The sequence below is a fragment of the Phaseolus vulgaris genome, chromosome 9 (assembly GCF_000499845.2).
Source record: "Phaseolus vulgaris cultivar G19833 chromosome 9, P. vulgaris v2.0, whole genome shotgun sequence".
Classification (NCBI taxonomy): Eukaryota; Viridiplantae; Streptophyta; class Magnoliopsida; order Fabales; family Fabaceae; genus Phaseolus; species Phaseolus vulgaris.
In genome coordinates this window covers 27,500,164-27,516,321 of record NC_023751.2, presented here as the reverse complement: position 1 = coordinate 27,516,321, position 16,158 = coordinate 27,500,164, and the positions used below count along the sequence as shown (strand labels likewise).

The window sequence follows — 16,158 nt, the reverse complement described above, 5'->3', positions numbered from 1 at the left end:
CATACTCAGCATGAGAAGCCCGAACACCGTGAAGGAGGTACAACAACTCCTTGGGCGGCTGACCGCCCTCTCCCGATTTGTCCCCCGTCTGGTCGAGAAGACGAGGTCGATCGTTCAGTTGCTCCGAAAAGGCAAAAAATTCGTCTGGGACGACCAATGCGAGGAAATCTTCAAAAAATTCAAGGAGTTCCTCCCATCCCCGGCCGTCATCCAGAAGCCGAGACCCGACATCCCAATCCTGGTATATCTAGCAATCTCGGAAGAAGCAGTCAGCGCTGCCCTAGTGCAGGAAGCCGAGGGCGAGGAGCGACCCATATACTTTGTCAGCCGAACCCTCCACTCAGCCGAGACCCGATATCAGATGATTGAGAAGGTGGCTCTCGCACTCGTCCTCACGGCAAGACGGATGCGCCCCTACTTCCAAAATCACTCCATAACTGTAAGAACCGACTACCCTATTTTTAAAAATTTTATCTAAACCGGACCTTGCAGGGAGGATGATAGGATGGTCGGTCGAACTCTCCGAGTTCGACATACGTTATGAGCCGAGGGGCGCCATTAAGTCTCAATGCTTGGCCGACTTCTCGGCCGAGCTGACACCACTGCCCACCCTCTCGGCCGGTTGGACTCTCTACGTGGACGGCTCCTCAAATAAAACAGCGTGTGGAGCGGGAGTCGTCCTGGAGGGGCCGGGCGACCTCCTCTTGGAACAAGCCCTCCAGTTCGGATTTCGGGCGACCAACAACCAGGCCGAGTACGAGGCCTTGCTGGCCGGGCTGAACCTAGCCTACGACATGGGAGCGCGCGAGGTTACATGCAAAAGCGACTCCCAGGTGATGGTCGGCCAAGTCAATGGAGATTTCGAGGTTAAAGAACCTTTGCTGCAGCGATACTACCACGCGGCCAAAAACAGTATCGCCCGCTTCAGCAAAGCACCCTTGCAACACATACCGAGGGAGGACAACAAGAGGGCCGACATCCTGTCCAAGCTCTCGGTCACCAAAAAGAAGAGCCATCAGAGGTCGGTCATACAAATATGGCTGAGACACCCAAGTGTGACGGAGGCCGAGGCCGAATGTCTAGCTGTAGAAGAAGAAGAGGCTGAGGCCGACAGTTGGATGACACCCATCATCCAATACCTGACGGACGGCACGTGCACGGCCGACCAAGAGAAGGCGATGAAACAACAATGCGCCCGGTACACCATGATCAACGAAGAGCTGTATCGGAGAGGCTACTCAACCCCCCTGCTAAAATGCATAACCAGCAAAAGGGCCGAGTACATCCTGGCCGAGATCCATGAAGGAGTCTGCGGAAATCACGCCGGGGCGAGGACTATGGCCGCCAAGGTCTTGAGAGCCGGCTACTACTGGCCGACCGTGCAGGGCGACTGTGCCGAATATGTAAAGAAATGTGCCAAGTGCCAAGAATTCGGTCCCCTCCTCCACACCAAGCCGGAAGAACTGCACAGCATCATCTCCCCGTGGCCGTTCGCCATGTGGGGGATGGACATTATCGGTCCATTCTCCCCAGGGAAGGGGCAGACCAAATTCCTCCTGGTGGGAGTCGACTACTTCACAAAATGGATCGAGGCCGAGCCTCTCGCCTCCATCTCAGCGAAGAATGTACAAAACTTCGTATGGAGGAGCATTGTCTGCCGATTCGGCGTCCCACACACAATAGTGACTGACAATGGCCGACAGTTCATCGACCGAGGCCTACAGTCCTTCTATGACGACCTGGGCATCAAGTCCATCACGGCCTCGGTAGAACACCCACAAACCAATGGGCAGGCCGAGGCCGCCAACAAGGTCATACTCAACGAGCTGAAGAAGCGGCTGGGCAAGGCAAAAGGACGATGGACCGAGGAACTAATCGAGGTACTTTGGGCGTACAGGTGCACTCTCCAAACTACCACACAGGAAACGCCCTACAGCCTGACATACGGAACCGAGGCCATGATCCCGGTAGAGGTGGCCGAGCCCACCATACGACGGCAAATGTTCGATCTCACCCTAAACGAGGAAAGCCTAGCGGTCAACCTCGACCTGGTAAGTGAGCTTCGTGACAAAAGCAAGATTCGGGAGGCTGCCTGCAAAGCCCGGGCGTCCAGACGGTACAACACCAAAGTCCGGCCGAGAGGTTTCCAGAAGGACGATCTTGTCTGGAGAATGCGCAGCGACGCAAGAAAAAACGAAGGGAAGTTCTCATCCAACTGGGAGGGGCCTTTCCGAGTCCGAGAAGTCGCACAAGGAGGAGCCTATCACCTAGAATGGCTTTCAAGAAAAATTGTACCGAGGACGTGGAATGCCACGCACCTCAAATTCTATTACAGCTAAAATCAATAAAATCACGCACTCTTTCCTCACCCAACCAGGGAGGTTTTAACGAGGCGTTTTCATCAAAAGTGTTGGAAATATTCTACCGAAAGTATTGGCCGGATGCCCGCTTGCTCGATTAACATCGCAAGTGCCGGCCCGCCGACCGTCCGCTTGCTCGATTAACATCGTAAGTGCCGGCCTGCCGAATGCCCACTTGCTCAACTAACATCACAAGTGCCGGCCTACCGACTGCCCACTTGCTCGATTAACATCGCAAGTGCCGGTCTACCGACTGCCCACTTGCTCTATTAACATCGCAAGTGCCGGCCTGCCGAATCCAACATTCGCAAGTAGTGGCCGAAAGCCCATATGTTACTCGAAGTTCGACGTTCGCAGATAGTGGCCGATCGCCCTCATATCACTCGCTCGCAATTAATGGCCGATCGCCCGTATATCATTCGCTCGCAATTAATGACCGATCGCCCACATTCGCAATTAAATGGCCGATCGACGACATTTTTATTTGCTCGAATTTTACACTCGCAATTAAATGGCCGATCGACGATATTTTTATTTGCTCGAATTTTACATTCGCAATTAAATGGCCGATCGCCCACATTTTTATCTGCTCGAATTTTACATTCGCAATTAAATGGCCGATCGCCCACATTTTTACTTGCTCGAATTTTACAATTAAATGGCCGGTCGGCGATATTTTTATTTGCTCGAATTTTACATTCACAATTAAATGGCCGATCGCCCACATTTTTACTTGCTCGAATTTTACATTCGCAATTAAATGGCCGATCGGCGATATTTTTATTTGCTCGAGTTATACGTTCGCAATTAAATGGCCGGCCGCCCATATTACTTGCTCGAGTTACACGTTCGCAATTAAATGGCCGGTCGCCCATACTTTTAGAAGACCGATTGAGTAACTTGTCAATTTTCACACCAAAATGATGAAAGGAAAACGGGACGACACATTAATAAACAAACATATTAGGCGGTACATCAAAAAAGCAAAGCAAAAGAGGCCACACCCCGGCTAAGGGAAAACCTAATCCTGAACCTCTATGCACTCCCCCTCCTCGGCCTCAACCTCCTCGACCTGACCCTCGGTCTCCCCTTCATTGGTCCCGGCCGCCGAAGCCTCCTGCGCCGACAAAGCCCCCACCTCAACACTCGGAACCAGCCGGCCCTGGTAAACCTCATAGTCCATGTTGAATGAACCAGTGGCCGGCGGCCCTCCATAAAAAGCACATGGGCCTGGCGCACCGCCCGGTCGAAGCATTGCTGGAGCAACTCCTCCGACTCCTCGTAATTTTGGTCGAGCTCAGCCTCGACCTGCTCCTTCGCGGTTTGGAGGGCGGCCAACTCAGAGGCCGAAGACGAGAGCTTCTCCTCAGCCATCTTCTTCACCTCGACGACTTCAGCCGCCGCCCTTCGGGCCTCCTCCTTGGCCGAAGCCAAAAGCTGCCTCGCCTCAGCAGCATCCTTCGCGACGAGCTCTCTCTCAGCAGCATTGGCCAAAAGTTCAGCATTAGCAGCCAAAGACCGCTTCAATTCCTCACGAGCCTCGGCCAGCTCCTGCTCCAACCGAGTAACCTCCTCGGCATGCCGGTCGTGGCCTTCAACCCCGTGCTCAACGAGGACGATTGACCGGCACATAAGTTCTAGGCCGCTCCTCACCAAGTCAATGGGGGGGACCGACCGGAGTGACTCCCGAGTCCCCTCGGGGAGAGCCACGCGAACTCTTCGCATGAACCTGTGATTCCCCCCAAGAAGATCCAGGGCCGAGGACGAAGACCGGTGGCCTCCAGCTTGATGCCCAGACGCCTGCTCCACGCGCCGGGGGGACAAAGGAACCGCCTCGGCAGCCTCACGACGAGGAGGCGGTGTCGGCAGAGAGCCAGGGGATCGATGGGTGGTAGCAATGTTGCCTCCATCCCTCGGCCTCTTCTTGGACTTATGGGAGGGACCGGCCTCGCCCCTTCCAGCACCATGGGCGGTCGAGGGAATAACGTCAATACTCTGACGTCCCTTTCGGGCAGCCGCCCTCTCCCGATACTTGTCGAGGACGCTGACGCCGGCCAGTTCCTCTTGAGCCATCGTAGCTGCAAACCAAAAAACAGTTAGAACAGAAATAAAAAAACACCGACCGACACAACAAAGGACGAGCCTCATACCCCTAATGGCCGCCCAACGCCCTGTCTCGGTATATGCACCGATCAGCGACCGGCAAGGAAGCTTCCTTGGGAGTGCATCGAAGAAGGAGAGAATCTCCACCTCCTCCTCACCCTCCGTCGGCCTCGTCCAAGACTTAAACTCCGTCGGTTTGGAAGTCCAATACAGGGGAAACCGAGGCCGACCTGCCCGGTCAAAGAAAAAGGCCGTCGCCTCGGGCCGAATGACAACCTTGACGAACCTCTCTTTAAACCTCTTGTACGAGACCGCGAAAGGGTCGAACAAAACACTCCCTGGCCGACCGGCCAAAGATAGCCAAGAGGCAAGGCGACCGGGATGAGAGCCATAATAGCAAAGAAAAGAAGAAGGGGTTGGGCGAAGCCGCATAACGTCACACAACAAGCGAAATGCCTGAAGGGACGCCCATGTATTTGGGTGTACCTGGGTAGGGGCCACGTTGAGCGCCCGAAGGACGCCCATTGTGAACTTATCAAAGGGGAGAGACACGTGAAGGTCGGAGAAGAAGCAAATATACATATAAAAAAAAGGAGGACCGGCACCAGCCCGATCCAGACACACCCGCTCGGTCGGCCCACACGGCAAGATCCTGAAGTAGTCTGGATCCCTAGAATCGTCAGAACCCTCGCCCGCTTTCAACACCGGGTACTTAGCCAAAAACTTGGCCACAGACTTCTCGGTGTCATAAGTGGACGAGAACTCAACAACCCTAGGATCCACCCAACTAAAATCTGCGAGTGGGACAGCTGTCGGGGGTGAGCCCGACCGGTCACCAGCGCTAGCAGGGGGAGAGCCCGGCCAGGCAACTACGATAGTAAGAGGGGAATCCGATCGGTCAACGGCGTTAACCGGGTCGTCCCCCCTAACCACCTCTACCATGGGTGACACCTCGGCCACCCCAACCGATAAAGAATCGGTGGCAGATGAAGAGGTTGACGAAGAAGAGGTTGACGTGGGATTTGACAAAGAGGAAGAAAGCCCAAGGGCACGAGAGGGGCAACCGAGAGAGGGGAAGAATGGCCGGACGACCCTGACGTTGGCCGAGACACGGTCGACATCACTAACCTTTGAAAAACGAGGTGAAGCTTTGCAAAAAAGACCGAACGGTCACTCGGTTCTCAGAGCAGTGGGCGAGGGAAGGCTCGGCTATCAGACAAACTCACTCAGAAAATGCAAGGTCTCGACACTGTTGAAGACCCCTATTTATAGGGCCCATGGGCCTCGGAATTCGAAGCGTCGAATCAATCTCAACCGTTAGATCTCTTAGATCCAACGGTTCACAATACTTCCCGCCCAAAAAACCCCTCATTAATGCCAATCATATCACGTCACCAAGGGTCACGTCACGCCGCCCAGATCACGTCACACCTCGAGAAACGAAACAGCCGCACGCCCAAGGAAGACCGGCCGAGTCCCATTATTAAAGACTTATCAGACATAACTCACGCGTCTGCCCTTGAGCCTGGGGGGCAAGTGTACCGGTACGGGGAGAGGTCGGGACCCACCCGGCTGCCCGATGCCCTGTCAGCCTGACCGAGACCAAGGGAACCTGGCCAAGACCTTAGAAGACTTGGCCGAGCGGCCGGGGGGCCGAAACCTTTGAAGACTTGTGCTGAGAGGCCGAAGCCTTTGAAGACTTATGCCGAGAGGCCGAGACCTTAGAAGGCTTGGCCGAAACCGCCAAAGACCACAGGGATTTGGCCGATGGCAGACCCGCACCATGGGAATTTGGCCGATGGCCGAACCCCATTACAATTAACGCTCAGACCGAGATCAGTGAAGCTAATCCATCATCAAGAATTAGGTAATGCAACCCTAAGCGGTATCCACCTCGATAAATGGGCCCAACAAGGTAGGCCCACTAGAATAATATAAATAGCACGCATTTCAAGGAGTAAGGTATGTCATTATTACTGTTCACCTACCTGAGAGCTAACCACCCGCTTTACTGACTTGAGCGTCGGAGTGCCTTCGCAGGTACCCCCACCACCCGGTGTCCACCCGACGACCGAGTCCCGAGTGCCGAAGGATAAGCAGGAGGACGAGAAGGATCCCAGTTCATCACCCTGCCACCTGCCCGACCGAAGGAAGGAGAAGAAGACTTTAATAGTTCTCTAGGTCCCATCTCCCTAGCAAGAACAAGTAATTATATTGCAAATAGATTCTAGTCAGCCATCAGTCATAGGTAATTTTTAACTAATTAAAAATAAGAATTTTTATCAATATTATTTAACAAATTGCTTTCAAATGCTAATGCTCTTGTGTTAGTCCCAAGTGAGAAACTAGCATTTTCCAAATTAGTTGCCCGCGTGCGAGTCTTGTAACTTGTGCTTGTAAACTAACATTTATACAAGGGTGTCACAAGACATAAAGATAATAAAAACATAGGAAGAGAAATATAAAAGAAAACTAGCATTTCAATTACAATCTTGGATTATATAACAATTTTTTTACTAAGAAATATTTAATTTATAAAATTTAGACTAAAATACTCATATGTACTATTTACAAATTTCCAAGAATTATCTTTGTTATCTTTTTTTATTCATAAAAGGCATAAAAAAGTTTATATTAAGTTATGCGTTCTATTCAACCAACCGAAGTAGATTGACTTAATCCTTGGATGAGAGCTTTCATTTTCAATGAAAAAATCCATTAATTCTTGTAAATATCAATATTATTAATTCTCTAACTCGACAAAGATATAATCTTAATCAATTCATCAGTTGCAAGGTTATAGTTGAAAAAAATGTAAAATTACATATTGAAAATTCTAAAGCAAACGAAGTATTGAGACAAATAAAGTGCTAAAAACCAAATATTAGAAATGGAGAATAACATTTAATATTCTCCGTTTGCCACTACAAGTAAAATCACTTAATTGTCATAAAAAAGAATCACATGAGGACATCAATTATTAATATTGAACCTAGATTATTTAGCAAAATCAACATGAAAATTTATCTAACAAAGAATATGATACAAAAAAAAATATCAAATCTGTATTGTTGACATTCATCGAATCTAAATCTAACAGCAAATATAATTGTATCCTAGATTGTCCAACGATTAGAAAACTAAACTAAACACAAAACAATCAAACATACATATTATAGTATAAAAATGTATACCGGCTTTTGTCCTTTTCAAAACATGTAACAAGAACAAAACATATATATATTCCAACACTTAATTGTTGTATAATATTAGTTAGCATAAATACTAATTGATAGGAGAAGCTACTTGCAAGACACGCTAAAAATTCATCCATTAACATGATAAATCACGAAGTTATCATGTTGCCTCACCTCTTATGTTTGAAAAAACAACTAAAAACTACAAATTACAGTTTGGACAAGTTTGCCCCCCAATGAGCTCTTATTGGAAAAGTAATGTCAACACAACCCATCCACTATCTGATTATACAAATATAAATTTTAAGTAAACATCCTTCATTGCGATTATCAAGAACAACCTGAGAGAAATCGTGACAAATTCCCTGGTCATTGCATGGTGAACATAATCTGCCAAAATCTCTTCTATCCCCGCTTTTAAGTGCCAGAACACAAAGAAATTTGCCAAGAGCAATGAATAGGCGTTTGGGTATAATAAAAGAAGAGGGGCAACTGCAGTAGCTTTAAGGAGCTGCTCCCTCTTTGTCTTCGCTTCTTTCCCTAATCCACTGTTTCGTTCCTTCCTATACATGCCAACCAATAGATAGAGGGAAATGGGAATTAACCAAACCATCTATACAAAATACCAGCTTTGAATAAAAACGGGAAATTCACTGGACTCATAAGAGTTTTCAAGTTTCATTCATTATCAAACGATGATTCAAGCATTAATGCCAATGTATAGATGATTCAAGCATTCAAGCCTTTAAACCTTGGATAGACTAAACTAACAATAAGGAATAGGTCAGCACAACTATTAGAGCATTCCTATATTTATTATATACCTATCCCCGATGCTTCGAAACTATATTTAATATATTTATTAAGACAAAAATTGTCAAGAAATGGAGTAGAAAACAAACATATGATCCAAAATTGTAATTCCAATATTGCCTACTTACGTGGAGAATGCTGAAAATCAAAGTGACGATACCCTTCCTGAACTTTTGATCAAGAAAAGGTTCGGGAAGATTGTCTTGATTTTGATGGTAACTTAGTCCAAGTGAAGAAGTGATAAATGCGGGGAGGATCTTAAAGAGTCTTAAAATAAATGCATGCAAGTAGATCATAGTTGTAATTGACTGTAAAATTTTAGAAACTAAAATTTCATTTCATTTTCCTTTTATGTGTAAAATAGGTGCAAATAGTAATTTTGTAGTTGGGCCTATTAAATCCAACATGTTAGGGGGATGTAAGCATTAAAAGGTAAAAAAACAAGGAACAAGTTGAAGCCCAATCAAGCATCATAAATCTCGGCCAAAACATATTGGAAGTCAAAACGCATAAGTCAAAGGAGACAAGGAGTGCATGTTTCAAAGGACCAAGAGAAGCAAGCATGGAAAGCATGTGCTAGGTTTTGGCCAATAGGAGAATTTCTTTGTTTTCTTTTATTTGATTTGAATTTTGAAATTTAAATTTCCCCTCCCACGAATTTTGTAAGCCAATAAGGCCATAGGTTTAGATGTTCATTTCATTTGCATAGAATTTAGGTTGCATTCAGAAGTCCATTTGCAGCACTTTTGGCTATAAATAGACCTTTGTTCTCTTCGTAAACAACTTTTGATATAATTGAATTTGAAAGAGAATTTCTAGAGCATTTCAAAAGTTCTTTGAAGGAAGAGTTCTCTTCTTGCTTGGGTCCTATCTTGAATTATAGAATCAAGTTACAACTTCATTCAACACTTAAATTGAAGCTCTTTCAAGTGGCCTAACAACTTCGATGAATCCATATGTTTCTTTCTTCCACTTTCTCTTTTCTTCCTCCTCATTTGTACCAAATTGCAAGTTTTATTTCTTTTTCATTTCATGTTTCATTCTCCTCCTATCTATATGTGTGTGTTCATCTTCTCTTCTTAGAAGGAAGCTTTCACTAGTCTTACGGATTAATCTCGTAGTCAGTGACCAACTTCTAAGGATTCTATATATATCTTCTCTTTACTGTTTACTTGTTCTTAGTCTTGTGTTGATGTTCTTGTTCCACTCTTAGATGCATGTTTTCACACTTATATAATCCTTATGGATTACATTCATGTTCAGTTGTGAGAAATGTTGTTAAGATCACAAGTATACTTGCAAACTCATGATTCAACGAGTTTGGAGGAGAAGGCGAGCTGACTCAGATGCCAGATTGTCACCGGCATGGATCGGAGCTAGTAGGCGTGCTGCTCACCACCGCTCACACTCTCCGTTGAAGTGTTCCCTACCACTTGCTCTCGCTATCACCGTCATTGTTTCGGCCTTATTATTTTCTTTGTTCTGCTCCTCGCTTTTACTTTCTCTTGTCTGTTCTGCTCCTCCTTTATTTTCTCTCATTTGTTCTGCTCCTCCTTTATTTTCTCTTGTCTGTTCTGCTCCCTCTTTATTTTCTCTTATCTGTTCTGCTCCCTCTTTATTTTCTCTTATCTGTTCTGCTCCCTCTTTATTTTCTCTTATCTATTCTGCTCCCTCTTTATTTTCTCTTATCTATTCTGCTCCTGCTGCCTTGTTTTATAAAGGCCTGTTTTGTTCCTTTTTATTTTCTCTTTGTTCTGCTCCCGCTAGCCTTGTTTTATAAAGGCATGAACACTGTTTACTAATACAAAGGATTTTATTTGTATTAAATATTTATGAATTTATGAATTATTTTATGCATCAATCTTATGAATTATAATATATGTTTAGTTGTTTTATATATTGAATATTATTTTTCATATGCCACTAACTCTTATGGGTCAAGTTACAATCCTCGAGTTACGATATTTTATCTCCTTCCGGTTTAGGATTTAGGGTTTCCTCGAGTTTAACAACATTGGTGGTGAGCATCTTTCAGTTTGTTGTCTGTTGTTCTAAAATTCATGAAAACATAAACAAATTTAAGTCTCTCATCTAAAACCAAGTTAATTCAAGTTAGACTCTCATCAAGAAGCCTTTTCAACAAAACCTATTGAGGTTAGCAATATTTTAAGTTAAGGCAGTCCATATCCCATAGACATCAGTTAATCTTCTAGGAGGTAATTCTATAATGCTGGCTCCAAAAAGGGAATTCTGCCTAGACTATATGTGGAACAAAGGAAACCTTTTGGCCAAAGTGAAGGGCATCAAATCAGATGGTAAGCAATTGCTAACATGCATTGCAAGTGGATTGCTTATCTACCATCACTTTCTGATCAAAAAAGGGAAAACTTAATTAATCTGCTGGATAAAAGAGTTATCTTTGTTTATAGCAGAGGGGACATTGTTTTGAGTGTTAGTATTAATTTATCCATTTTCTTGTGCATGTTTTGTGGAGGGAGTTTCCTAGTAGAGTTATGGCCTTCCGGGACATTTGTCTTTTCTACTTTGGGTTGTTTTTGTATAAAAATTTCTTAAGAATTTTAGTCTTTTGTTTTCCAAGACCTTTTTTGTTTATTTGGAGGATATCTAGTGCTCCTTTTGCATTTTCCCCTTCCAATTTAACAATATTTCTTGGTAATATAATAAATGTAAGGAATGATGTGACATACAATTCAAAATTCTAGCCATCAAAATATCAAGAGAATCAATACAACGATTATGCTTAACAACATTGTAAGCATGATCAATTTTAACAGCAAACAAGATTGGCAAAAGAAAATTGAGAGCATAAACTGCACTGGAAACGGAAGGCTTAATTACTGCCTCAAGCTTTGATGTTATCTTCTTTGTTCAAAGAAAAGGGAGTAATGAGCTTTTTTAGAATTAGTCTATCCCTTTTGTTGCGGGTGTTCTGTAAATGGAGTTTCCTAGGAGAATTCTGCAGCATTTACACTGGTTTAATTTTGTGTTTCTCCCTTGTGCCCTGTTTGTAGTGTGGTTTCCTAGGAACTGTTATTTCTTGTTTTCCTAGAGCTTTTAGGTTTCTTTGGAACACCTTATCCTCTTTTGTATTTTCCCCTTCCCATCAAATAATACTTCCTTTTCTATTTAAAATAAATGACAAAATCTATTAGACGTAAAATCAAACTTCAAAATTTCTAGCGATACATGGCACCTAAACATCATGGATGGAAAGGCTTAATATAATATTCAAGCTCATTAATGCAATAGTGGATGATGCTTACGAGATTGAAAGTATGATCAATTGTACCATCAAATGCACCAACTAACCTTTTGATGTCATCCTCTGTAGTAGCCACTGTGGCATAACCAGCTACAGAGTGAGGCTGAACCTGGGAGTCATTGGTCAAACAAATGAATCAGACTTTAGCATTTAGCATTACCAGCACCAAACAGAATTCATTCCATTCAGCTTCCAATACTTAGTGCAGGTCATTAAAACGAAATTTTACTTGATCAAATCATACAGTGTGACCCTTTGAAGAACTGAACACAGGAAGTGTCACGAAAGGCCAATAGAGGCCTCGCCATCACAAGAAAACCTCTAAAAGTTCCTTCTGTTGACAATATTCTAAATTCCATTTCCCTTATTTAATCTAATTGAATATATATATGTGAAAACAACATCACAGTACAAAATTGAATAAAATGTATCAAGAAGCTATATAAGAATGCTAGAGAAAGAATATTAGAAAAAACCTCAAGAATGGCTTTGCTTGTTCCTTCAGAGGGGCGATAGAGTTTAAGAACCTAAGATTATTCACATAACCAAACGCTATTTTAGACAACAAGCATCAATGAACACCACTTCAATACCAATTCCCAAAGCATTTCTTAGTTACCTCGTGAGCGCGTCCTGGGCCACGTCCACCGCAGTGGAAATGCAAAAGGCGAATAAGTTAGAAACTAAAAATTACACATCAAAATCGAATCACCAAATCAAAACGCGGAAAATTTATAACCTCGGTTTCCGATGAGATTCCCAACTCTAACCTGCAACACAAGTAGGAAAGTTACAATGAGCCCTAAAACCATCACCGAAGGATCCAATCACAACGAAACGACAACGGATAATAATATATGAGAAAGAATCGTAGCGTAATGTATAATAAGCAATGGTGTGAGAAAACGGAGGAACTCACATCAGATCCAGAGAAAGAGATTCCGCGGGACTGAGTTGCGGACCACGGAGCGGTGAGGAGATTGGGTATTTTGGAAGGGGAGGGGATCGGAGGCGACGGTGGCGGCGGAGAAGGGGAAGTGGCGGTGGCGGAGGATGAGTGAGCAACGAGGTTGGGAGAGATTCTGAAGAGAGGCTTGGAATCGTAGAGCCTCTTGGTGAGCTTGATCGATAGAGATTGCATGTTTGGGTTTGAATTTTGTGTGAGGAGTGAGGAATCTGCACTTCCTACCTTACACAAGGAAGATCGCTTGAGAATGGAGAATCTTTTCGATGCCAGAGGTTTGATGACCTACGTCTTAGGACACCTGCTTTATTTTTATTTTGTTATTACCGTTAAATATTAATTAATTTACTTAATAATATTAAACACTTTTTTTTAATTTTAATTTTTCTATTTTATTTCAATGTTTTAATAATATAATATTACTTTTCTAAAAAATTTATAAAATTGTGTTATTCAATTTTCGTTATTATTTTAAGAATTCTATAATGAATATTAATTCTTTTATCGAGACAATGGGTTAAAATTTTTAACTATGAAATCACCTTGTCTTGAATTTTATTTATTATTTTATTATATATTACTGTTTTATAATATATATTTTTTTAGTTTAATTAGGTTTATCAAATTATGTTGCATAAATAATATAATATATTTTTTAATGTAAGCCGGGTTAATAAACGCTAATCATTGATCTATTGACCTAATGTAATTAGTTTATAAACATATGAACAAATTCAAAAGTTATCATATACCAAATATAGAAAAATAAATAGATATTTTTTCGAATAATCATATTAAATATGGCTGATCAAATATTAATATTTAACATATTAAGCACTTTAATTTCGATATGGGTTATGGTGAATTTATTACATAAAATTGTACACCAATGTTGTGTTCTAATGTATTACATAAGATCCTTTATTCATGTACTAAATACAATCACCACAAAAAAAAAATACATAACAATACAACAAGAAAAATGGTAAGTTATTAATAGAAGTAATCATAATCTAGAGTGCATTAACAATTCAACAAACTCTATTTAACCCAATTTTTAAAACTTTGGATCAATAAGCAAACCTAAACTTTAAATGGATAGCAAACAAAGAAACAATAAACTAGAAGAATTGTATTAAATACTACTTACAAGAGACTAACATCTATAACACATTTTAAGAACTTCAAGTTCACAAACCTCAACTCCATACGTCATGGTGAATTCATGACATAAAATTGTACATTGATGTTATATTTTAGTGGTGCAAGAACTTTCCTGAGCTTTTCCAATATGATGTCTTAATCTATATGATTTACATTATCATCTGAACATGGATATCTCCTTCCAGTAATAAGTTTTATTCTTAATATTTCAAATAATTTACTATATTATTATATTTATCTATGATCCCAAACGATTCAAATCAACATATCATGTATCATTTCAATCAAAATTATCATATGGAATATTAATATTCACAAATAAAACATATCCATAAGCAATTCAAATAATTTAAGAACATACAATTTAATTAAGCATGTAAATGTAAAATAAAATAATTTCACAAAGTGAAAATCTTGCTAAGAGGATTAAATTAGAAAAATATATTAATTGTTATTAAATTTGAATTTCCTAGGTGAATTTTAATTTGTTGAGTTGTAAGAGAATATGTTGAGTGAATCAAGTATAGGAGTGTGACTAGCTCTCTCGATGTAATGTGGTAGACAAATTATGCAAAACTTAAAGTTCTGTATAATTTTCCTATAACCAATTTCAATTTCAAACCAAGTAGTTTGTTCATTTTATCAAGTCTAAGATGTACCAAAGATCACATGTAGGGTAGAGACTACATGTATGGTTATTATCACTCAAATTGAACACACCATATTGATAAGTGCCAATGTGTAGTTTTTATGATTGAGAAAATTGAACACTTTAGAACTTAATTGTTGCTTAATGTAAGAAAATTACCCTAATCTGAGAATTATTGAATCTGATTATATATTTTGAACCAAGAAACAAATGAAGAAATTTAATCTCATTTTTTGTGTAAATTGCTGATGAATATGAAGCATTGAAAGAATTATTCAAGCTGGCATTGAAAGAACGAAAGTAAAAACTTAATTGGATCACAAGAAGATTTAGCTCAAGCTAGAGGATTTAGCTCAAGCTAAAACTGGCCAGAGTTGATTAAAGGTGCAGTACAATTCTAGCCCAGGCTAGAATTGCTAGCTCAAGCTAAAACTGTTCAGAGTTGATTAAAAGGTGCAGTACTGATCTAGCTCAGGCTAGAATCGCTAGCTCAAGCTAAAAATGCACCAAAAGATCTAGCTTAATCTAAATTGGGCTAGCTTGAGCTAAAGTTGATTATATAAATTCTGAAACATAACTCAAAACCAGCGGTGGAAAACAGATTGGGTTTTTTAGAGAGAGACTAGTGAGAGAAAGAGAAGAAACCTCTGTTCTTAGGAGAAGAACTTGCTCAGATCAGCCCTTCTTATGCAATCCAGATGAAGAATGAAGATTGGAGGAGTTGTCATGAGTGGCTAAGTTCTTTCTAACTTGGGATTGAATGTAATTTATCTTGATCAAATGTATTCTTGGTGATATATATATATAATTCTCTTTTCTACTTGTTCTTGGTATTTTCGTTTTATGCTTATTGCTTGATTTTGTCTGATCAATAGAGTCTTGATTTTGATCCTTAAATTTAACTGGAAAGTACCTTTAAGGATCTGAAATAAACGAAAATACTTGATAACTTGTAATGCTAGGAATAGATTTCAGGTTATTGATTGCATTATAATTCTGTTCCTAAAGCTGGATGATTTGTTAAATATCTGAGGAACCAGTGTTTGAGAAATTATCTTATGAATTTCATCTGTGAGGAATCAAGATGAATGACTTTAAATTAAGCATCAAGAATAAGTAGTTTTGAGTATTATATATTGTATTATTCAAAATACAGATGATTGAGATAAACGCAATTCAATCCCAAGTATCTTTCTCTATATTTGATAAGTTGGTTTTGTTACATCCAGAATCAAACCCTAAATCTTTGAGTTCTTGTGAAATCTTTAATTTGGTTATGAACAAATTCTCAAAATTATTTTCTATACTTAATGAGTTTTAAAATAGAACATCTTAATTAGAATTGTTCCCTGTGAGTTCGACATTCGTACTTTAAAGAGTACTATATTACAGTTGATTCGGTACACTTGCCGAGAAAAATCAACAAGTTTTTGGCGCCGTTGCTGGGGAACAATTTCTTTTAAGAATTTCTGAAGTATAACTCATTGAGTATTGTGAATATTCCGTTTTCTTTGTGAATATACACTGGTTTATATTTTATTCTTTTATCCTATGTTAATCCTTGCTTGAGTTGTCTTAGACACATGCTATTAAGAGGACAGGTTCTTGAAGATCAATTGGAATTT

At 41.3% G+C, this 16,158-nt stretch overlaps 2 protein-coding genes across 2 annotated transcripts; both read right to left on the bottom strand.

The window, feature by feature from the left end:
• Positions 1-3,381: 3,381 nt before the first annotated feature.
• Positions 3,382-4,433, bottom strand: LOC137822356 (uncharacterized). The gene is made up of 2 exons (XM_068627240.1): positions 3,600-4,433; positions 3,382-3,522 (listed from the first exon to the last, which is right to left on the bottom strand). Exons 1-2 carry the CDS (start codon positions 4,431-4,433, stop codon positions 3,382-3,384), a joined length of 975 nt encoding a protein of 324 aa, XP_068483341.1.
• Positions 4,434-7,769: 3,336 nt separating this feature from the next.
• Positions 7,770-13,023, bottom strand: LOC137821082 (succinate dehydrogenase subunit 4, mitochondrial). The gene is made up of 6 exons (XM_068625505.1): positions 12,676-13,023; positions 12,496-12,526; positions 12,376-12,389; positions 12,233-12,283; positions 11,804-11,865; positions 7,770-8,223 (listed from the first exon to the last, which is right to left on the bottom strand). Exons 1-6 carry the CDS (start codon positions 12,895-12,897, stop codon positions 7,947-7,949), a joined length of 657 nt encoding a protein of 218 aa, XP_068481606.1. The 5' UTR covers positions 12,898-13,023; the 3' UTR covers positions 7,770-7,946.
• Positions 13,024-16,158: the final 3,135 nt, after the last annotated feature.

Coding starts and splice junctions, on each gene's coding strand:
- LOC137822356 (XM_068627240.1), bottom strand. CDS start 4,433: ATGGCTCAAGAGGAACTGGCCGGCGTCAGCGTCCTCGACAAGTATCGG. Junction 3,523..3,599: donor AGCAATGCTTCGACCGGGCG/GTGCGCCAGGCC, acceptor GAGGTTTACCAG/GGCCGGCTGGTTCCGAGTGT.
- LOC137821082 (XM_068625505.1), bottom strand. CDS start 12,897: ATGCAATCTCTATCGATCAAGCTCACCAAGAGGCTCTACGATTCCAAG. Junction 12,527..12,675: donor TCTCTTTCTCTGGATCTGAT/GTGAGTTCCTCC, acceptor CTTGTGTTGCAG/GTTAGAGTTGGGAATCTCAT. Junction 8,224..11,803: donor ACAGAGGATGACATCAAAAG/GTTAGTTGGTGC, acceptor TGGCATGTATAG/GAAGGAACGAAACAGTGGAT.